Source organism: Colossoma macropomum, unplaced genomic scaffold (genome assembly GCF_904425465.1).
Source record: "Colossoma macropomum unplaced genomic scaffold, Colossoma_macropomum, whole genome shotgun sequence".
Lineage (NCBI taxonomy): Eukaryota > Metazoa > Chordata > Actinopteri > Characiformes > Serrasalmidae > Colossoma > Colossoma macropomum.
Window position 1 is genome coordinate 49,792,700 of NW_023494789.1, and position 23,318 is coordinate 49,816,017.

Genomic DNA, 23,318 nt, shown 5'->3' on the forward strand with positions numbered 1-23,318 from the left:
ATCTGTCTGTCTTCTATGAAAAACATATGTTGCATTATGAAGTGCAAGATAACGAAGGCCTAGTATGGTTGCACAGCTGAAAACATGTGTAACTGAAAAATGGTAAAAATTATGCCTTCAAAACAAACAATTTATGTCTTTAGTCCTCAAACATTTATTAAGTGCTGTTAACAGGAAAGGTGATGTGACACAGTGGTAAACATGCTCCTGTCCCAAGTTTCTTGGAACATGTTGCAGGCATCATATTTGGAATGAGAACATATTTACAATAAACAGAGTGTGTTTACTCAATAATCCAGTCATAATCGGATTTCTGCAGTTATCAGATTATTCAAATGGTCATGTAAACAGCACACTCCGGTCTAGAAAGGTCTAGAAATCTGATTAAGAAATAAAGAGGCTGGATTTTAGCTCAGTAATCAGATTTCTCAGTGCATGTGAACTCTTACTCTGATTTCTTTTGGATTTCTCAGTCTGTGCATGTGCGAAAACAGACTGTGGTACTGGAAATAAGCGAGCAGTGTCGCCGCAATAAGAAAGCAAAACACTTTTAGAGTGACACTGTAACCAAATACTTGCTTGACAAAATGAAGAATTTAGATTGTTTCTTATCTTCTTGATGATGTATGTTCAATTTTTCAGATAAAGTGGCGCAATTAAAAAAACAAAAAGTCGCAGCATGAAGTTTGAGTTTTATATTATGATTACGTCACATTTTTAGCTGTGAGTTTATTGGCTGGTTGCAAAGCAGAAATCAGATTTCTGCCTGACTCATGTAAACCTGGAGCTTCCCCATTATCTGATTACTCAAGTACATGTAAACATGTTGATCTGACTTCTGACAAAGTCTGATTTTCTGCTGTTGCTGGATTATTAAGTGCATGTAAACCCACTCAATGAAGGTAAAAAAAGGTAACATTAAATAAGCCTATTGTGTTTAATATAGTTTAAACAGATTACTAATCACTGCTTTCTATTAGTACTGGCATTTCACACAGTGTCCCAATGTTCATTTGTAAGTTAACACAAATTCCACACTTTTGAGTGGTGCTGTATGAGGCCTTGGTAGCTGACCGTATTAAGGAAAGACAATTATCAGTATTCCTCAGTTTATGTCTGTGACACAGCTGAAGTCACCAGTGCCAAAACCATCTCTCTTTAAATTTATATTGAGTCACAACTTTCACACACTTTCCTAACAGCAGCTCCCACGTCACTGTGGAAAGCATGCCCAACATTCAGTTCTGTATATTTAACGACTCTTACTCACATCCATTACTGAATCACACATGCTTTATTAGCAGGATGATTAATGGCACGCAGAGTTTAGGAGGACTACAAGGTAAGAAATTACAGTCAGAGTTTTATCTGGGAAAGGATTTTAAAAGGAGAAATAGCACTGATTTTTAAATAACTTGCTAAAAGATGTAAATAAAGTCGTTCAGAGTGGTTTGGTGTGATTCTGGCCTTAAACTTACAGTATATTCAATGCTGAAAGATACATGCTGGGCATTAAAAGGCTCGATTGATTAGATATGTCTTATAAATTAATAGCAATACACTAATGCAGTAAGTGAAGATCTGTGTAGTACAAATTAAGGAAAAATTAAGAAGTTCTTCTAGTTCAGAGTTTTTCTTGCTGAATCAGACCTAAGTAATAAAAAAATGTTTTGTATATTTACAGGGTGGAAGAAAGTTTCTCCTCGTCAAGGGTAACCAGAGACTCGGTAAAACAGTACCTGCAGTTCAGACCTGACCAGTCAGTGCTCATCCTTCACGCCAAAGTGGCTCAGAAGTCCTACGGCAATGAGAAACGGTGAGAGATTCTTCAGTTTAACCTTCTAGCAATGCTGCATCACTGTTCTCTGTTGATAAATTCTGAATCAATTCACAAAACCTTAGATTTTTATATTAGCTCTGCGTTTTCTCTGCAGTAAAATAAACTATAAAGTAAGTGTAAGTCTGTATGAAATAAAAGGCCTGAAATCAGAGTAAACATGACCTGACATCAGAACATGTTTTTAACAACCACCTCTGCTTCAGTTACACTATAAGTTTAAGATTTTGCTGAAGGACTGACTGTAAGTCATATCTAAATGCCTGATTTTACAATGTCCACATTTAGGCTAGAACTAACAGTGAACCAACTCCAGTGTATTTTTAAATTTTATTAGTACCTAACAATTTTGATGGAAAACTCAATAAGCAATACTGTATAGCATGTGTGATGCACTAAAAAAAACCTATTCTTCTTCTTATTTTTTTTATTATTATTTTAGTTTAAACCTATTACCCTATTAAGCTACTTTCCCACTGCATGGTACCAGCACAACTCTACTCTCTTTTTTGGTTTCCCATTAGCAAATCTGGTACCTGGTACTATTTTTGGAACCACCTCCTTTGAGATTCTAAGCAAGCTGAGCCGATAACAAAAGGTGGTGTAAAAGCAGTGCAGACTACTGATTGGTTGGAGAGAATTGTTAAACATATAGGCTATAAACACATATCAACCTCTTCTGAACACAATTTGTCTTGTTCATATCATGGCAGTTTCGTACAGTGTTGCTATGACAACCAGCTACACTGAGGGGGCGCTATATCTGCAGCAGTACCAAAAGCGAGCCAAGTCGAGTCGAGCCGTATCATGCAGTGGAAAAGCAGTCAAAATTCAATTCAATAATTGTTTTATAATTGACACTGAATCAAAATCAAATAGACATATGAGGTTCCTGGATTCCCCCTAAATGCTTTGCAACATTACGTTCATATCGAGTGTTCATATTGAGAGTTCATATGTGTCCCATATACTTTCAGGTCATTACTGAGAATGACTGACCATCATGAAATAATCATGTAAAGCAGCAAAATATAAACCTATTTATTCGACGGCAAGTCGTTTTAAAAATAAACACATTTTACTTTTACTTGAGTTCATTTGTAAAAAGAATTTATTTTTAATTCAACTATCATCATAGTTCTTTTAAACCAAGCATAGAATTAAACTTTCGTGATCTTCTGGAGGGATTACCCACCAAATTTCATTCGTTATGAGGTCGTGCTTCTAAGCATGAACGTGGGTATTTGCAAAATAGTGACTGACACCTCTCAGCCAATCATAGACTTTACCTTTCTAACTTTATTTGCTAACTGTATTTTATGTCCAACGATGATTAACAGTACAGATCAATTAGCTAACTTAGCTTTACTTAATTTAGCTGCTGATAGGTATCTTGATAAATTAGTCAGATCAAAGAGGACTGTACAATGTTCACGTCTATAATTGTACAATTGTACATAAAGATTATTAATGAACTTGTTGTGTCATCATTTGTACTGTTTCATTAAAGTTTACTGAAAGACCTTTCTTAGCTGACTTGCTGATTACATATGAAAATCTGCAAAGCAATTTCACTGATTTGATTAATATAAATATGGTTTCCAGAATCATTTTTTTTTATTTAAATTGGCCAACAGTCATATTATTAATTATCAAACATTTATGTCTCCAGTTGAAGCAAGTTTAGTTTTAAATAATAAAATTTTTAAATATCCTCCTCTGTGTGCCTTTAAGTTTTTTTTTGTTTTTTTTGTTTTTTTTAAGAATTTTTAGTCTGTAAGCACAAGTGTTGTGTATGATACCAGACATCCTAAACTAAAAGTTTAAAGGACATAGCGACAGTAACTAAGGAGGTGGGACATGGCAGAATTTTGCAAATGGTAAATTGAGTAATTGTTTTGCTCCATGGCTGCCACCTGCAGCATAGAGGACCTAATTGGTCACTACATCTCCAGACTGGACAGAATTTCTGACAAGATTTTGTTATTTTATTTACCTGTATATCATTTTGTTGTTTGAATGTGTGTGTAGATTCTTCTGCCCTCCTCCCTGTGTGTATCTCTGTGGGACGGGATGGAATCTCAGACAAGAGCATCTTAAAGGTTTGTGTCTTGTTCCATCTCTTTCCATGATATCTAACAATAAATATACTGTTGCCTACATAAGCAACATTAAACAACAGTTAAAGTCTTAACAGAGTGAATACTGAACAAATTTAAAGTAGTTGCTAAGTAATTCACAGTAGATGCTAAATTATTCATAATAGTTACTGAATAATTCCTAGCAGATGTTATAAAATCATAGTAGATACTGAATAATTCATAATAATTACTGCATAATTCATAGCAGATGTTGAATAATTCACAGTAGATGATAAAAAATCATAGTAGATACTGAATAATTAATAATAGTTACTGAATAATTCATAGTAGATGCTGAATAATTCATAGCAGATGCTAAAAAATCATAGTAGATACTGAATAATTCATAATAGTTACTGAATAATTCATAGTAGATGCTAAAAAATCATAGTAGATATTGAATAATTCATAATAGATACTGAATAATTCATACTAGGTATTGATTAATTCATAATAGTTGCTGAACAATAGCTGTTAAGATTAATAACTGAATTTTCAGCCTGGGGTTTAAGGGATTAATTGATCCGGCTTTCCTATGACTAAATACTTTGACTGTCTCTCTCACTGTTGACCAGCGTCAGGTCTGGGTGAGTCTAGCTGTCGACTGTGTGGGTATATGGGTCTGGACAGCTCCCCTGGGCCACAGGCAGACAGCTTCAAGCTGAGCTTTGAGGAACAAACAGACAAGAGGGTGAGACAGTACAACCGCACCCAACATCAAAGCAGAGAGACCCTGTGACGGTGATCTAACATGGCTGCACTGTTTAAAGATCCAGCTGGAGATCCAGCTATTGGTACTGCCAGCTGTAACGAAGCTTTGAGCAGATAGTTCAAAGGACTTTTCTCTTACTTCTCAATAAGCTCGTTTGTCACCAGAATTTTATCTCACCACAGCTGTTCGTGTGAAATACGACGACACTTGACAAGACAGCCAGAAGGTTGTAAAAGACAGATTTTTCTGAGGTCACCTCAACTACTTTTAGGAGGCCTTGCCTATGGGAAGATTAGCTTCATTTCACCTTCACTCAGTCTTAAACTAGTTTAAACTAGTGCCTTGTGCTCCAAGCATACATGTGTTTGCAAAAGTTTGAACAGCCCTAAATAGAATGACATGTTTTATTGTTTTTCTGTGTGAGTGAAAAGAAGTTAGCACGCCCTCTACAGGGAACAGATTCAAATATGGCCAATTTTCTGCAAATTTTAATGCACAATTTATTTCTTTTTTTTTGTTTGTGTAGCATGTTGAAAAATGTGCTACAACTTTTTCACTTTAACATTTTTTCATTTCAATCAATCAACCTTTATTTAAACTCTCGTTTACAATGTAGCTAAGCCCATACAGAAAGCAGGGACTGAAAAAATGGGAGTAATGAAAAAGAAAAAAAAATAGATTGTAAAAAAAAAACATATAAAATGTTAAACATAATAAAAAAAGTAATAATAATCATAATGTAATTTAAGAGTAAAAAAAACAATTAGAGAGTAAACTGATAACATAATAAAAATAACATAAAAATCACAAAGGGATAAAACAAAACATTGGAAATAAAATAAATAAAAGAAAATATAAAATAACTAAGCAGTAACTAAAAAGTAAAAGTTGAAGAATAAATAAATAAAAATAATGTCAGATGTAAAATGATAACTAAAACATACTAAAGTCCTGTGAAAAGTTAACTGGAATTAAATAAATCAGCTGCAGGCTGAGTGGAGGTGGTTGGACACTAAAATTTTTCAGATGTTCATGTGACACCAGGAAGTGACCAGGGGCGCCAAAACTTTTGCATGCAATTGTACGAGCTTCCACTGCCAATCAATGGGGTGCAGAAATGCATCAGTTTGAAGACCACTTTCAAAATGGTTGTAATTAGAACCATTTCACCATGCAAAGAACCCTTTAAGCAAGAAAAGTTTCTTTGAGTGTTCATGGTTCAAAAAGGAGCCATTGTTTTTACTAAAGAACCCTTGAAGATCCCCCTTTTTTAAGAGTGCAGTCTCCACATTTTCAGGGTTTAGCTACAAAGAGGCCTCCCATTTGGAAGACCCTTCAGATTTCTGAATGCTAGACAGAAAGATCCCCTTCATGCAAGTGAAAATAAGTGTAAGGTCACCATTTAAGAGATCTTACTGGTTGGATTTGTCTAATCCTAAAACTCTGCTGATGATAGAAAACTCCACCAGCTTCTTCATACTTTGTTTATTTACAACTTCATTCTGCACTTCGAGCCTATGAGTTCCCTGGGGCAGCACTCTCAGCTCTCACCTCTTGCTAGACTGGATAGGATGTCTGGACAATCTACGGGGCAGATTATCGTTTATTTACAAATCGTTGGTAGACCATCATATAAAGCAGTTGGCAGTCGAACAACTGTGGGAACGAAAGCTTGCCAGTACTGGTCCTTCCTTGGATTGGAACACTATATGGGCTAATTTAAGTCACGCTTCTAAAAATTTGGCACATCAGTTTATTCATTACAAAATAATTCACAGAGCATATGCAACACCTTACAGGAGAAATCAAATGAAACTTATTTCTAGTTATACCTGCCTATTTGTAACTCTGCACCTGGTGCATTAATGCATATGTTCTGGGAATGTACTAAAGCAGCAGATATATGAACCTCTACAGTAGATATATTATCCAAAGTACCTGACCTCAGTGATCCACCGTCACCACATTTGTGTCTTTTAAATGATGACTCAGCTTTTCAGTTTTCTTTGATTCAGCAAAGTATGGTGATGGCAAGTTTTAGAGCTATCAAGGAAACTGCCTTGCAACTTTGGACTGCCCCACAACTTTCGAAATTCTGGATATCTAGTTTTCAAAATATAGTTCGGATGGAATCTCTTACAGCAAAGATTAACAAGGCAAAACAGTCAACAATAAGAAACTGGGAGACTTTATATGACTCAATTCAAGAACTTTAATTTCAATTAAATTATGTGCTGTTTAGTTGTGTAGTTGTTTATATATTGTCTTTGCTTTATTTTTGATTTGTGTGTATTCCTAAAATGTATGACACCGTCCTGCCTTCCCCTCCCCCTTACCTCTCCTGACCCTTGTTGTTAGACATGATGAAAAATGCAATAAAAAGCTGATCACAAAAAAAGAAACTTTTGTACACATTCTGCCTGCATTACGTACAAAACTGGCACACAAGCCTAAACAGACAGTTTATGGGCCATGTGTACCTGGAAGGATCACACAAAATGGGTGGAGATGTTACACGTGCGGTGGATTACATATTCCACTCGGTCTACTAAAGTTTGAACAACTTGCGATGGCCGCTTTTGCACTGATTTTTTAAAGGGCCCATATCATGCTACTTGCAGTTTGAGTGATGAGCTGCAGCTTTAATACACTGGACATTTAATTCAGATGCATCGTGAGCTCATATTGCGGCCACGTTATCGCGCCTGCACTGTACGTACATCTGACCAGGACTGTAATGCAGTTTTTCGGCCCTGGTTTGCGTTGGTGCTTTTTGCCTCTCCTGTAACTGAAATTCATGCTCAGGTTGAAGGATTATCAGCCAAGAACGTTCCACTTTTTGGAGCCTTGCTGAAAGATGCCCAGCTGCACTCTCCCCGTGGCAGTAACTCTCAGTGCTCGCCTATTTACTTATCTCGGTTCCATCTGACAAGATTGGCCTCTTTTTCTGGCTCACTGCTTCTCTTCAAGATGCTTATCTTGATCAGTTTCAGCGCTAGCGCTCCCCATGGAAGCCTCTGAAATCTAATGTTGCTCTTTAGTGGGTAGATTTTGACTGACTTCTCGACGCCGCCTGCTGTAAAGATTCAGCAAAGCCTTCAGTTTCTCTGGTTCTATCACAGCCTAACTCATCTCTAGCTGTGTCCCATTTTAGCTTTCCCAACTCCTCGGCCTGAAACTCAGGTCATATTGCTTTCTAATCTTTAGCTCCTCATGGTACCCAGTTTTATAAGACCAATCATTTAAAGGGGGAATTCCACCATTTCTCTACATTTCAGCATAATTCAGTGTGTGAGATGTGATCAGAGTGATTCAGAGAGGTTTGGTGTGAAATGGTTCAGATGTCTTTACAGTGGTGGTGATAGGAACCAGGGGTCGCCATGACTACAACACAAATATAGACATTTTATTTACTATCCAGAACCACCAGAGAACCTACACAAGTCTTCTGGCATTTATAAGGAACGTTGATGATGGAAAAAATATTGCAAAAAAATATGTTTTTTCTTTTCTAATCTTTGGAGACTATTTTGCCTCAGAATGCCACTTCACCATGAAAATATGTTTTAGGCCATAATCTTCTCAAAACTACCATAAAGTGTCTCAGACATCAGGCAGTGAATTCATAACCATTTCATGTAGTAACTTTCTGTGAGGGAGCTTTTAGAGGTGGACGTCTGGTTCCTATCACCACCACTGTGAACAGTTCTGACTCTGTAAGTTTCTCTAGAACAGAGCGTTTCACACCAAACCACTCTGAACGACTCTGATCAAAGGTAGTTTTTCAACATCTGCCACTCACTATGCATGTAATGCACTCATGTCTCTCAGTGAATTAATAAGAATTAATTATTATTTTGTTATTTTGTGTAGTTGTCTTGTTGAGCTTTGTTAATACTTTCTTTTCTATCTTTGTCGTGATCTCAGATGTTCGCCTGTGCTAAGACTCTGTACATCTCAGACACGGACAAGCGCAAGCACTTCCGTTTGCTGCTTCGCCTGTTCCACAGTGGAGGGCAGGAGATCGGCTCTTTCCAGAGTGGACTCATTAAAGTCATCTCCAAACCATCTCAGAAGAGACAGTCCATGAAGAACGCAGACCGTAAGTCAGCGTGAATGTGTGGAAAATGAAGTAGTAATGATCACAACTACATTATAGTATCTACACTCATCCACTCATACCAGCACAACACACACTAACACACCACCACCACGTCAGTGTTGCTGCAGTGCTGAGAATGATCCACCACCCAAATAGTACCTGCCCTGTGAGGGTCCATGGGGGTCCTGACCACTGAAGAATAGGCTAAAAGGGGGCTAACAAAGTATGCAGAGAAACAGATGGACTACAGTCTGTAACTGTAGAACTACAAAGTGCACCTATATAGTAAGTGGAGCTGATAAAATGGACAATGAGCATGGGCAATGAGAATATTAGTGCTATATAATGATTTAATGCCAACTTTATGAAAGAAATAAAAATGCATTTTGACAAAATGCATTATTATTTTTATTATTATGAATGCAGTCAAGTAAATTTTGACTGCAGGTGACCATGGATAGTTTTTCCAGAATATCTTGTCTTATGTTTGGGTTTTCAGGCTTCTGAATGGCTGGTTCATGAATCCTCTGATTGTCTCAGTCCATCTTGTAGCTGGACGTGCTCTTCCTCTTTTACCTTCAGCTGTTCCAATTATAATGGTCTTTTCCAATGAATAGATTCTTTCCATAAAACATCCAAAACAAGAGCTTTAATTTGGTTATCTGGGCTTTGAGTAAGGCTTGATTTGGTCAAGCATCCATTTTGCTGTCTAAGATTCTTTACCAACACCAAAGCTCAAAGAAGACGAGTTCATCCTCATTTATAATTGTACATCACTATCGCTGTCGGAACAAAACCTTGTATCTCCATTTTTGTCGTTTTTCAGTTTTTGACATGATTTGAAAATGCCTGTTTATCTTTACATTGTTTGTAAATTTCATGATGAACGGGCCCAAAGAAACAGCTCAAAATTACTTGGAAAATATTCTGGTTCCATTGACTTACATTAAAAGTAAAGTATGTTTTTTCCCTCTCCTGTAAAGTTACCATTTTGGAGATATGAGGTTTTGTTCCGACAGCAGCGATATACTGGTTGCGAGAGAAGGTAGTTAAAAAGACCACAGAGTTCATGTTTAATCTACTTTACCCAATTTAATCCAAAGTATGAGCATCATTAGCCTCATACTGCTGCAGTTTATGATTGTATGTCTATTTGGAAAGCGTTTGTAGCCAAAGCCAATTTTGCCAGAGTAATGAACCCAAAAATTATAGAGAACGGTCAGAAAGTAATATTCCTTCAGCAGCTGTTTCTTTCTGCGTTTTTCTGGGTCAAATGTCACCCTCAACCCTCACTTACTGCTCCAAACCAATAGTGGGTTAGTTCTGCTAATTGTTCAAAAAGAAAAAAAGTTGGTCAGACCCAACTGACCCAGAGAGGTCAAGCATTTGACCTTTGACCATTTGGTCCTAAAACACATACTGTTGGAGCATGTTTTGTTGACATTGGCTGTCCTGCCCTCTGAGAGGCTCTCAGGAAAAGAAAGGAGCGCTCAGACCTCTGGGGGACAGTGGAGTGACGTTGAATTCCTCACCTTCTAGCAGAAAAGGGACACAATGCGATGAATTTGTGAGTGAGAGGGGAGCAGGCTGGTGTGGGCCAGGCTGTCAGCGGCTGCTGTTTGCCTCTGTGTGTGTTTAACTCTGCTGCTGTGTGTTTCTGTGTGTGTTTTCAGTGTGCATTTCATCAGGTTCAAGAGTGTCGTTGTTTAACCGCTTGAGGTCTCAGACGGTCAGTACGCGTTACCTCGCAGTGGAGGGCGGAGCTTTTGTCGCCAGCGCCAGACAGTGGACCGCTTTTACTGTCATTCTAGGTCTGCAAACAAACTTTCAAGCGATCATCATCTACATACTAAAGCTACTTACTCTTTTTCTGTTTGCTGCTTTTTTGCAATGTCTTGTAATCTCTGTATCTTTCCTGCTCAAGGAAAGTCTTAGGCAGACAAGAAAATTGTTTGAACCTGGTTTTCTCACATATTTACGTTTTTCTGCCATTAAGAACAAAATATAATAGTAGAATAAATGCAAATAAACTAAAATGTCAGAGGTTTGTGTTTTTAGCACATCGCTGCTGTCGGAAGAAAACCTCGTATCTCAATTTTTTGATTTTTCAGTTTTTGACATAATTTAAAAATGCATGCTGTCCTTTATGTTATTTGTAAATTTCATTCGTAAAATGACTTGGAAAACATCTGGTTCCATTGACTTACATTAAAAGTAAAGTATGTTTTTTCCTTCTCCTGTAAAGTTACCATTTTGGAGATACGAGGTTTTGTTCTGACAGCAGCGAAATGTAGTTTAGGAGAATCCAGTTACAAGAACACAGGTTTGGTTCCTGACTTCTCGCTTCTCTCCGTCTATTTCATGGGTCTGTTCAGTTCCATCAGCAGCACCTGATTTAATTTAATGAAGGATTGATTGGATAAACTAGGCACTGGATGGTAATACGGAACTTCCTCCAGGAGGGATTTGTAAATGGTTAAATTAAGCACAGAACAATCACATATAATTTTTTTTATTAAAAATTAATTTATTAAATTTTGTATTATATTTTTAACAAGTGAACGCTCATTGTCCAGATGGCTTTACAGACCATTTTCTCAGATATGCACTACTTTCAAAAGTATGGGGACACCATAACCACACCAATTTTTGTGTTCAGGTGTTTCAGCCCCACCCATTAATTACAGGTGAATAAAGTCAAGCACATAGCCATGCAATCGACAAACACTGGCATAGCTTAAAACGTTCCACTGTCATAGGATGCCACCTTTGCAAAATGTAAAATTTCCAAACTGCGTCTGAAAGCAACGTCAGCACAAGGACACTGGAAGCTTCATGAAATGGCTTTCCATAACTAAGCAGCTGCACACAAGCCTAAAATCATATATATGCCAAGTGTCGGCTGGAGTGGTGTAAAGCTGCGCCACTGACTCTGGAGTAGATGAAACTTTGGAGTGATGAATCATGCTTCACTATCTGTCAGTCTGATGGATGAATCTGGGTTTGGTGAATGCCAGGAGAACGCTACCTACCAGAATGCGCAGTGCCAACAGTAAAGTTTGGTGGAGGAGGGATAATGGGCTGGGGCTGTTTTCCAGGGTTTGGGCCCCTTAGTTCCAATGAAGGGTGATCATACCCCCTTAAAATTCCAGGCTTATTACATACTAAGATTTATTATTCAAAAACTACAGGGACTTCAATGCAAACTGGCTGAGCTATTCTTAGATTATAGAAGTGTGTAATAAAACTTTATGCCCACCGGAGAGCCCTGCCCAAGGGGTTGTATGCTACAGCATACAAAGACATTTTACACAATTATATGCTTCCAGCTTTATGGCAGCAGTTTAGGGAAGAGCCTTTCCTGTTCCAGCATGACTGAGTCCCTGTGCACAAAGCAGCTCCATAAAGACATGGTTTGATGTCTTTATGGAACAACATCAGTGTCTGACCTCACAAATGCTCTTTTGACTGAATGGGCACTAATTCCCACAGACACACAGCCTTTCCAGAAGAATGGAGGTGAAGATAACAGTTACTTTTGGCCATATAGTGTATATATAATATCTCCTTGAGAAGCCCAGTATGGATTGTAGTTATCGTCCAATATTTGTTTCTTTGAATAAATACTGGCTAAATCAGATGTGCTGCTGATGGGATTTGACAAATGTGACGTATGACTGGGGGAATAGAGGAGAAGCCTGGAATCAAACTTCTGTGCTTCTGACATCTCAAATGTATTTTGAAAACAAGGCGTTTTTGTTAATTCTTCATTACTGCTTTTCTATATTAATGTTTGTATATACACACACACACATATATGTGTGTGCGTGTGTGAGTGTGTACCTGAAAAAAGTATGCATCTGGGACATTGTTAACCTGTTCTCTTCTTCCTCTCTCACTCTCTTTCTGTCTTTCTGTTTCTGAAGCGGAGGATCAGCAGGCTGACCATGGTGATTACTCTGTGTGTGACAGTTATATCTGTTATGGTTGTGTGGTTCAGCTTGTGTGCACGGATTCAGGAGTCGCACTGCCTCCCATGGTACACATTACACATTACATAAACCACTTCCACTGCTTTCTTTAACCCAGTAATGTCCATATCTCCAAATATTAAATGTATTTTGGTCCATAAGTGACCAAACCATATGACTGAAAGTGAGTTTATCACATGAATATATATTCTGTTAGATGTTCATCCAAATTATGCAACATTTCATCAATTTATACCAATAAGGACATGGTCTGCAGCATTTTTCCTCATGCTATATTTCATTATTGGACCTGGATGTGTTAAGACTGAAACAGCTTTATTTACTTGTTTTTACCCCTTTACTGAAGCACAGCTCCCAACAAACTGAACTGAACTAAATGTAAAAAGGCTTCAGTATTTTTAAGGGCTTTGTTCTTGAGCTTCACCAGTGTGGATAGCATTTATACCCACTACTGTGAACAGTTTATTGGCCTTTCAAGTCGTTGGTCATGGTAGGTTTTACAGTCCATCCACATTTGATGCTTTTCCTGCCCTCTTCCTGTTTCTCAGATGATCATCTCTTCTGACAGTGAATGATCATAGCAGAACTCAGGAACATGCATCAGTCCCTGAATAAGAAAGTCAAGCATATAGAGGTTTTCAGACCTGAATCTTATATAATAGTGTAGGCTAACATGAATTAAAGTCCATCTGAAATCAAAACTAATCTTCTTTATCTACTTAGTTTGTGTTCCTGGTCCTATTAAGAACAATTCAGCACTTTATTAAAGACTAAATTCTTGTTTTCCTGTAGTTTTCTACCAAACTGTATTCATTTCCCCCCCCCAAAAACTGGTGTGATTGGTGTAATTCCCTTTTAAGCCAGTCCTATGCCAAGTTAACCTGGTTTAGAGTAATCTTTTGACTTCTTAATTATTTAATCCAGTTTATTGAATAAGATCTGAATGTCTTGGCTTTAACTAAATAACATTTGTTTTTCTCTAAGGTCATCCGTAAGGTGAACAAGCAACACGCGTGCCTAGATGTGGACGAGCCTGTGTCCCAGCTTCATAAATGTGCCTTTCAGTTCAGAGACAGCAAGCACATGTACCTCTGCATCTCCAACGAAAAAATCTTACAATACCAGGTAAAAACCCACACTTTACATTAGACTGGAGCTTTTGTATAGAAGGTGTTCATACTCGTCTAAAGCTGCACTATATAAGTTTTGGGGATTTGGAGACCTCTCTGGTGGAAACGTGTAATTGCGCCAAATGTGCAGAAAAACATTCTGTAATGTGGCTTGTGCTTCAAACCCCTTCTCCGAGCAAGTTCAAAGAGAATTCAAAGAGAACTCAGTCAAAACTTGGTGAAGGACGCGTCGTCCGAGGACGTGAGTGAATTATCTAATAATGTCATCATATGTTTTTCCATATAATGTTGATTTTGAGATTAATTGAGACCTAAACATCGAGCTGGACCTTTTTTTTTGAGGCTGTCCATGTGATGTTAATACATACAGATGTGTGATGTGCTGTGAAAAACTCCAGAGCCGACGCCTGTGAGTTTTAAATGATTATTTCAGGCTTTACAGGGCGACTCACAGCAACGCACCCTCACCATATTTAAGATTAAGAGTAAGTGACTCTTATTAGTCCCACAATGGGGAAATTCACCTCTGCATTCTAACCAGTCCGTGCAGTGAAACACCACATACACACTAGTGAACACGCACACAAGGGGGCAGTGAGCACACCCGCCCGGAGGGGTGGGCAGCCCTATCCGCAGCACACGGGGAGCAGTTGGGTTAGCTGTCTTGCTCAAGGGCACTTCAGTCACATACTGTCGGCTCACGGGATCAAACCGGCGGTCACGAGGCTGGTTCCCTAACCTCCAGCCCATGACTGCCCCCATTTTAGCCTGTGTTTATTCCCCTCACTCAGTAATGACACTTCTTTTAGTTTTAACAACAAATGTCTTACATAGTGCAGCTTTAAATACCTAATTTGGATAAATCGTGGGTTGCTTCGTTGACTTTTGTGTTTGCCAGGATTTTTGCTTAATATTTAAAGCATTGTAGTCTGTATAGTTTGTATATATAAATATTTAGTTCTCAGTGTTCAGTAAGAATATGTTTCCTGTCTATTGACATAATAACATGTTGGCATCTGTTACTTTGGATGTAATAATGTGACAGAACAAGCCTTCATATTTCACAGAAAATGAATGGTTTGAAGGCCATCATCAATGTGTAGGAAGGACAAGGATGGAATGTAAAACTTTTCTGAAAAGTTATTGTACTTCTGTTACTATACTTAAGTATCATTTTGGAAAATTTGTACTTAAGTATCATTTTGGAAGATTTGTACTTACTGCGTATATTTTAATTTAGATCCCCAAAGAACTCATTACAAATAGGGATGGATCATCAGAAATACCAAATAATAATCCAAAATAATCCAAAACCTCCAAATCGTAAAACAATATCTCAGATATCAGGCAGCATATTCATAACCATTTCATAATAACCTTTGATTTTTGGCAAAATGTGACCATTATAGTTTAAGATTGAGATGATTTTCCAACAACTGATGTTCAAGTTTGTTCTGCATGTTTCCTGAGCGAAGAAGGCAGCCATACTTACAGACTGCACACTTCTTCAAGGGTTCTTTAAATAAAGTGGTTCTTTATAGAACCATGAACACCCAAAGAACTCTTTGCATGATTAAAGCATTTTTCAGATTGATGGAGAATGTTTTTTAATGTGTTTCTATATAGAATCTTATTGAAATGTTTATATATATATATATAAATATATAGCACCAAAAAGGGTTCTTCTATTGTTATAGGCTTGACATTGTAACAATAGAGGAACTTTTTGGTGCTGTCTAGAACCATTTTAAAAAAGGTTCTATACAGAACCATGTACAGCACATTCTCCATCAATCTGAAGAACGCTTTCATGATGCAAAGAACCCTTTAATCATGCAAAGGGTTCTTTGATCATTCATGGTTCTTTATAGAACCATTTTTTTTACTAAAGTGTACAGTGTCATATCTCTATGAAGGGATGTGATATCAGTTCACTGCTGTGTTCCTCCAGGCCTCTCCATGCCCAAAGGAGAGCAGTCGAGAGCTGCTGAATGATGGCTCGTGTTGGACCATAATTGGTACGGAGGTCGTGGAGTACACGTTCAGTGAGAGCCTCGCCTGTAGCCCAACCACCATCAGCCCAGTGCCTGTCATTAACGGACTGGAGGTCAGAAACAACTAATTAAGCTGATTGTGATTAATTAATTAAGCATTAAGCATTACAATAAATGATTTTTCAGACTGGCTTGGGCAATTTGTTGACTCTTCCAGATTGTGCTGCTTTGCTAGCATTATTTTGGATTATTACCATATTGTGACACATGTAGTCATGTAAAAATGTATAGATTCACCTTTAACCCAAATACTGCATTAAAGGGGAACTCCACCAATTTTGCAAAATTACTTCATCATTCAATCGTTTAGATGTAAACAAAATCCATCAGTGGTTTGGTGTGAAATGTGCCTTTCTAGAGAATTTTGCTGAGTCAAGATTGTTCACCATTGTAGTACTAGGAACCAGACGTCATTATATCTACACTACAAATATCACCATTTTATGTGCAATTCAAAATGACCAGTGAACTTACAGTGTCTTATACGGTTTTATATGTCACGCTGATAATGATAAAATAGTGCTAAATTAAAAATATATACTTTCTTTGGGTTCTATTTTTTCCTTACGACGCCCTGCATGTACCTCTCCACCCTGCAAAAATAAATGGAGAAAATACAGTACGGTGCCTTTTGTGGCTGATTGTTTTGAAGCTACACACAAATAAGAAAGTTGAACAACTTTACCGATGAAGACTAACGTTACTCAAGACCAGTGAAAAAATGCAAAACAGATTTCTTCAAATGCGGCTGCTAAAGAAAATGGCTGTTCCCTCTGTTGTATTTTCCACCAGAGAAACTGGATTCAAAGTAAGAAACATTTGTGAGTGAAATAAATCAGTCGTCGTCAGCCACTGTACATATATCAGTGTTAGCCTTTAGCTTACAACCGACTGTCTAACGTAGGCTACGCAATAAAGTAACTGTCTACTGATGGAAGGTTTTGAATAAATACACCCTTAATCAATAAGTAAATAGAATAGACATGTAATCAAATAGTTAATCCTTGACTAAAAGGGAATATTAACTTCTCACTAAGAGTTAATATAGGAAGCATTAGGCCATAGTCTGCCAGTTTGGGTGCTTTCCAAAAGCAAATGAACTTAGATGACCTTACTTGCAAGTGCATAAAAGTGAACACTTGTGAATCCATATGAGTCCATATGATATATGGTTCAGTAGGGCCTTGTAGGATGAGATAAACTGGTACAAACTGGCTGAAACCAGCTTTTTTTAAAAAACAAGTGTTGTCCGCAGTGAACTTGAGAGGCCAAGTGATGATGAAGTTTTGTATAGAGACTAATGGAATATCAAGTTTGAGGTGACATCATAACACCCCAGATAAGGGTATATAAGGCATTGTTCTGACACTATATTGCACAGTTCGGTCTCTCGAGACAGGCGTGCCATCTGATGCTGGAATAAAGAAGAAGCCTTTTTCTGTCTTTCTGCAAACTCAGCATCTGAAGGCTTTTTTCTTTTTGACATCTTTTGAGAACTTAGACTTAAAACAGTTTTCTTTTTTAATAATATTATGTTGGAGGCCTGGCGATGAAGGGGATAGCCTTTGGTCCCAACACTACATCGCTATCCTACCTCATAAATTGGTGAGCAGAGTAGCAAGTAGTTTGTTGTTGACACCATCACTTTCCATTCGCCCTGCGTTGTTCTGCTTCGGTGCTGGCAGATTATTAAATGCTTTGGATGCCTGGTTCCTAGTGCTATAATGGTGAACAATTCTGACTCGGTAAATTTCTCTAGAAATGCATTTTTCAGCCTGAACCAATCTGCATGATTTTTGTTTACATCTAAACCACTGAATGATTGAGTAATTTTGCGAAATCGGTGGAGTTCCCCTTTAATGCATTGTGGAAGACCCTGCACCAGTTTCTAAAGATGGAAAGGCCTCCAACGCCTCCTTTATTAACGCAACATTGAGCATCATCTTTGGTCAGTGCCTTTTTTGCTGACTTACTCTTTTCTTCACAGCAGTATCACTTTCAGTCTTTCATTTGTTCAAGATGTTGTTGGTTTTGGTATCTTCAGCAGTACCACAACTGCGCATACTGACGTTATCCCTGAACGGCACCCTGTAATTATCCCTGGCTGAAAGCTACTTTTTGTTATTCTGCAGTGTCTGGAACCCCACCCTTTAACTTACACATCTCTTTAAAGTGAAATTAATGTATATTCATCTTGGAAACATCACTTTTGTAACAGTGCTTCAGTACGTTTGGTAGTACGATGCAGCTGTGACTCACACTAGAATTTGAGCATGTAAATTTGCTGCAGTGCTGTGCAAAAGTCAGAAACCACCCTTTCAAAGAAAACAACAGGGATATTTTTTTCAGTCTTTGCACTTTCTGCTTCTCACAATCCAAGAAATCCAAACCCATTCAGTGATGTTGAGGTCTGGACTCTGGGGTGGTCAGTCCATCGTTCAGCTTCTTTGTTTGATGTGTCCGTCTCCTTTTCTCAGTGAGGTTCTTCTTGACAGCTACACATCCTTTCAGACCCACAGCACTGAGTCGTCTTCTCACAGTGGAAGGATGGACAGAAACACCTGTGGATGTTTTCAGATCTGAAGCAGCTTGATTTTCTCCTCTCTCTCAGAGATCAAAGCTTTAAGTGCTGTTTATCTGAAGGGGGCAGTTTTGGTGTCTGCCAGGTCTTCCAGGTGGTTGTTAGGAGACTCATTTTCTCTGTGGCTTCTAATCATTTTTTGAACTCCAGTTTTAGAAAATCTCCTGTTTTTTTCACTTTGACATATTTCCCTTATGCAAGTGGATTATTTTTTATCTAATCTCCTCAGAATATCTCTTGAGAAATGAATAACTTGTTACTTAATGGTCATTTTAACTGAAAATTAAATAAATGAAGGGTGGTCTGACTTTGTACAGTACTGTGTTAGTAAGTGTTGTGCAGAACTTTGTCTGATTTGGCTTCTTTTCTGATGTAGTTAAATGGAGGAGGTCATGTGGCCATGTTAGAGCTGCATGGAGAAAACTTTGGTCCTCACCTGAAGGTCTGGTTTGGGAACATGGAGGCTGAAACTATGTTCAGGTAAAGTGTTATTCAAAAAATCTGGAACGCCACTGCTGACAGAAGTCTGTTCTTATTTTCTGCTAAACTGAACATTGGGCTGTAAAATTCTCTGCTCTTATCATAGAGACTTTATAAGTGCGCAGCAGGTATAAACACAAACAGTCTTCTCTTGTTAGCACAAATCTCCCGTTTCCTGATTGGCTCCAGGCAAAGCTGGAAATGACCTTTGAGGCTTCCTCTCATCTTTTGTAAACCACAGGATGTCGGGATGATAAATAGTTCTGACATCTGTGTTATGCGTGTAAGAATGTGGCTGTAATAAAAAGCTGCATCCTTTTCTAAATTATACCCAAAACACAATGTCATAAAGGTGAACTGGGAGTGCATTCTTTTCAGATGCCACTGCCAGAAGATCATGTACTGATCACGTATGATAGACATGTGAGAAAATGACATGTAAAGCTGTTTATCTGGCATTTATTTGTTCAAACAGACAACAAAAAACTTAGAAATAATACAAATAAACAATACATTGTGAGACATAGGTTTGTAAGCTTTGGCTTTTGGCAAAAAAATAGAGCTGAATATGTCATTTGCTGTGTTATGTAATATTTCGATATTTTGTAGTGTATCCCTCAGCTTCATTGGTTTGACAAATTCACAATTTCATATCATTTTCATGTTTTTTTTCATCAACATTCTCTGACTACAATACCCAGTAGTCGTACCCAGAAAATACACAAACACATCATACAATCACTGGGAATCTCTGCTGTCTCCACCAATCCTACTACTAGCCACCGAGGTAATAAATACAAACAAGCTTGCCTTAGCAAAACTCTTACCTCAGTCGTCAAACAAAAGCATAAAAATGAGCTATTTTATCGTAATTCAGCACAAAGCAGACAACAAAACTAGTTTTTAAACCGTATAGTCAGAGAAAAGAAGCCTTACCTTAAACTCAGCCCAAAACCTAATCCTAACCCTCACTCTGGCACTAATCCTAACCCTAACCTTAACCTCAACCCAAAACCTAATCCTAACCCTCACCCTGGCCCTAATCCTAACTCTAACCTTAACCTCAACACAAAATCTAATCCTAACCCTCACCCTGGCCCTAATCCTAACCCTAACCTTAACCTCAACCTAAAACCTAATCCTAACCCTGTCCCTAATCCCAACCCTAAATTTAACCTCAACACAAAATTTGAAAGCATAAAAAATAGCTATTTTATCTTAATTCAGCACAAAACAGACAACAAAACTAGTTTTTTCACTAGTTATCAGAAGATATATCAGAAAAACAAAGCCAAACTGAGTTAAGGTACACTATATAGACAAAAGTGTTGGGACACACCTAATTATTGAGTTAAGGTGTTTAAGATAATATTACTTGACAAGATACCATTTTTTGCAGTGCACACACAACATGTGCTCCTCTTCCACCTCCTGCAGGAGTCCCAGGTCTTTGCTGTGTGTCGTCCCTGATATTTCAGTCTTCAGCGGAGAGTGGAAGTGGCTCAGGCAGCCCATCACTGTCCCCTTATCTCTGATCCGGCTGGACGGACTGATCTACCGAAGCTCGTTCACGTTCACCTACACACCAGAGCACAGCGCGTCCTCTCAGCCGTGCGCTTCTACTGAGAGAACCGCCAGCTCGGACCTGCTGATCGACACCATCCACCAGGAGTTCACCAGAACCAACTTCCACCTCTTCATGCAGAGCTGACAAATAACACATACAGATATGAGACTGACCTGAACTCCTGCGGCTCTCGCAAACTGATTTAGTTCTCATTATTCTCAAATTTATGAGTTTTGTTCTCAGCTGGGATGATTCCTCAAAACATTACAGGGCCCTGAAATAGTGGAAACGGAACTGGTTGTTGAATTTATTGTTTTTCGTGATGTCATACGTCCACACATTTAGCCTATGCCTATTCACACTAAAGTTATAAGCAGTGTTTCAGTTAGGACTGCTTTCTGAATAAGACACAATATGAGGCAGCCAATCAGAACTCTTTTACATATATCAGTCTTAAAGGCGCAGTAACACAAACAGCCTGTTTTATTTTACTAGAGGTTAGAAAATGTGAAAATGACTGTGACATGACTGTGGACCTCAGGGAAAACTGGGGGTAACACTTTATTTGGAGTAGACCTTTGTAGAGGAATAATAAACCCTTAACAGATTATCAGTAACACATCAACAACATATCAGTGAAGTAGCAGTAGTGAAGCATCCGAATACGCTGAAGTAAATATCTTGTAGATGTTCTGTTGATACATTACTTACATTAAGTAGACGTGTTGTTAATATGTTACTTCAATTACGCCCAACCTTACCAACCTTATCCAACACCTAACCCTCACCCTGGGCCCAATCCTAATCCTAACCTTAACCTCAACCCAAAACCTTAACCGAACCCTCACCCTGGCCCTAATCCTAACCGTAATCTTAACCTTAACCCAAAACCTAATCCTAACCCTCACCCTAGCCCTAATCCTAACCGTAATCTTAACCTTAACCCAAAACCTAATCCTAACCGTCACCCTGGCCCTAATTCTAACCCTCTTATGTTTTTGACATGTTACTGAGAGTCGGTTGAGTGTTTGTTTTGTCTAAAAAGGACCACTCAAAGTGTCACCAAAGTAGGATATGGACCCTTTAAATGTTGTACTATTCAGCAGGTCATCCCAAAAAGGAACCACAAAACAAGTGGACACACATAATGTATAATCATGTGTAATCATTGTTACCTCAAATGACAGACATTGGTTTTGTTTATTGATCCTGGAAGATGTTACTGTGTCTTTATGTAAGCAACAAACATTTGTATAGGAACATCTGTAGAGAACTTAGTGAATTTATTTATTATTTAACCAACTTGACTGACTATTATTTCACTTTAGGCTTTCAGAGTGCCTGAAAATCAACCAAAAGTAGTTAATTACTTATGTAAACATATGCATCACATACATAAAATGCTTCACACTTGACTGAATTATTTCAAAATAACTGCAGAATGAAATGGTTAAGACGTAAACAGAGCCATTCAGAGTGGTTTGGTGTGAAACGCTCCGTTCTAGAGAAATTTACCGAGTCAGAATTGTTCACAGTGGTGGTGATAGGAACCAGACGTCCACCTCTAAAAGCTCCCTCACAGAGAGTTACTACATGAAATGGTTATGAATTCACTGACTGAGAGAACCGCCAGCTCGGACCTGCTGATCGACACCATCCACCAGGAGTTCACCAGAACCAACTTCCACCTCTTCATGCAGAGCTGACAAATAACACATACAGATATGAGACTGACCTGAACTCCTGCGGCTCTCGCAAACTGATTTAGTTCTCATTATTCTCAAATTTATGAGTTTTGTTCTCAGCTGGGATGATTCCTCAAAACATTACAGGGCCCTCAAATAGTGGAAACGGAACTGGTTGTTGAATTTATTGTTTTTCGTGATGTCATACAGCCACACATTTAGCCTATGCCTATTCACACTAAAGTTATAAGCAGTGTTTCAGTTAGGACTGCTTTCTGAATAAGACACAATATGAGGCAGCCAATCAGAACAGAACTCTTTTACATATATCAGTCTTAAAGGCGCAGTAACACAAACAGCCTGTTTTATTTTACTAGAGGTTAGAAAATGTGAAAATGACTGTGACATGACTGTGGACCTCAGGGAAAATTGGGGGTAACACTTTATTTGGAGTAGAACTTTGTAGAGGAATAATAAACCCTTAACAGATTATCAGTAACACATCAACAACATATCAGTGAAGTAGCAGTAGTGAAGCATCTGAATACACTGAAGTAAATATCTTGTAGATGTTCTGTTGATACATTACTTACATTAAGCAGACGTGTTGTTAATATGTTACTTCAATTACGCCCAACCTTACCAACCTTATCCAACACCTAACCCCCACCCTGGGCCCAATCCTAATCCTAACCTTAACCTCAACCCAAAACCTTATCCTAACCCTCACCCTGGCCCTAATCCTAACCGTAATCTTAACCTTAACCCAAAACCTAATCCTAACCCTCACCCTAGCCCTAATCCTAACCGTAATCTTAACCTTAACCCAAAACCTAATCCTAACCGTCACCCTGGCCCTAATTCTAACCCTCTTATGTTTTTGACATGTTACTGAGAGTCTGTTGAGTGTTTGTTTTGTCTAAAAAGGACCACTCAAAGTGTCACCAAAGTAGGATATGGACCCTTTAAATGTTGTACTATTCAGCATGTCATCCCAAAAAGGAACCACAAAACAAGTGGACACACATAATGTATAA

General features: G+C 38.2%; 1 protein-coding gene across 2 annotated transcripts in view; it reads left to right on the plus strand.

The window, feature by feature from the left end:
* rbpjl (recombination signal binding protein for immunoglobulin kappa J region-like) overlaps positions 1–22,608 on the plus strand; it is a 31,133-nt gene extending 8,525 nt beyond the window's left edge. The window contains exons 3-13 of one of the 2 annotated variants that reach the window (XM_036571563.1): positions 1,685–1,816; positions 3,869–3,939; positions 4,554–4,669; positions 8,618–8,792; positions 10,466–10,603; positions 12,719–12,831; positions 13,769–13,909; positions 15,866–16,021; positions 18,926–19,029; positions 20,467–20,698; positions 22,261–22,608. In XM_036571563.1, coding sequence (XP_036427456.1) covers positions 1,685–1,816; positions 3,869–3,939; positions 4,554–4,669; positions 8,618–8,792; positions 10,466–10,603; positions 12,719–12,831; positions 13,769–13,909; positions 15,866–16,021; positions 18,926–19,029; positions 20,467–20,698; positions 22,261–22,302 — 1,420 coding nt within the window. In that variant the 3' untranslated portion in view covers positions 22,303–22,608. Of the gene's footprint in view, positions 1–1,684; positions 1,817–3,868; positions 3,940–4,553; positions 4,670–8,617; positions 8,793–10,465; positions 10,604–12,718; positions 12,832–13,768; positions 13,910–15,865; positions 16,022–18,925; positions 19,030–20,466; positions 20,891–22,260 lie in introns of those variants that run through there. The other variant, XM_036571562.1, reaches the window with a different exon arrangement.
* Positions 22,609–23,318: the final 710 nt, after the last annotated feature.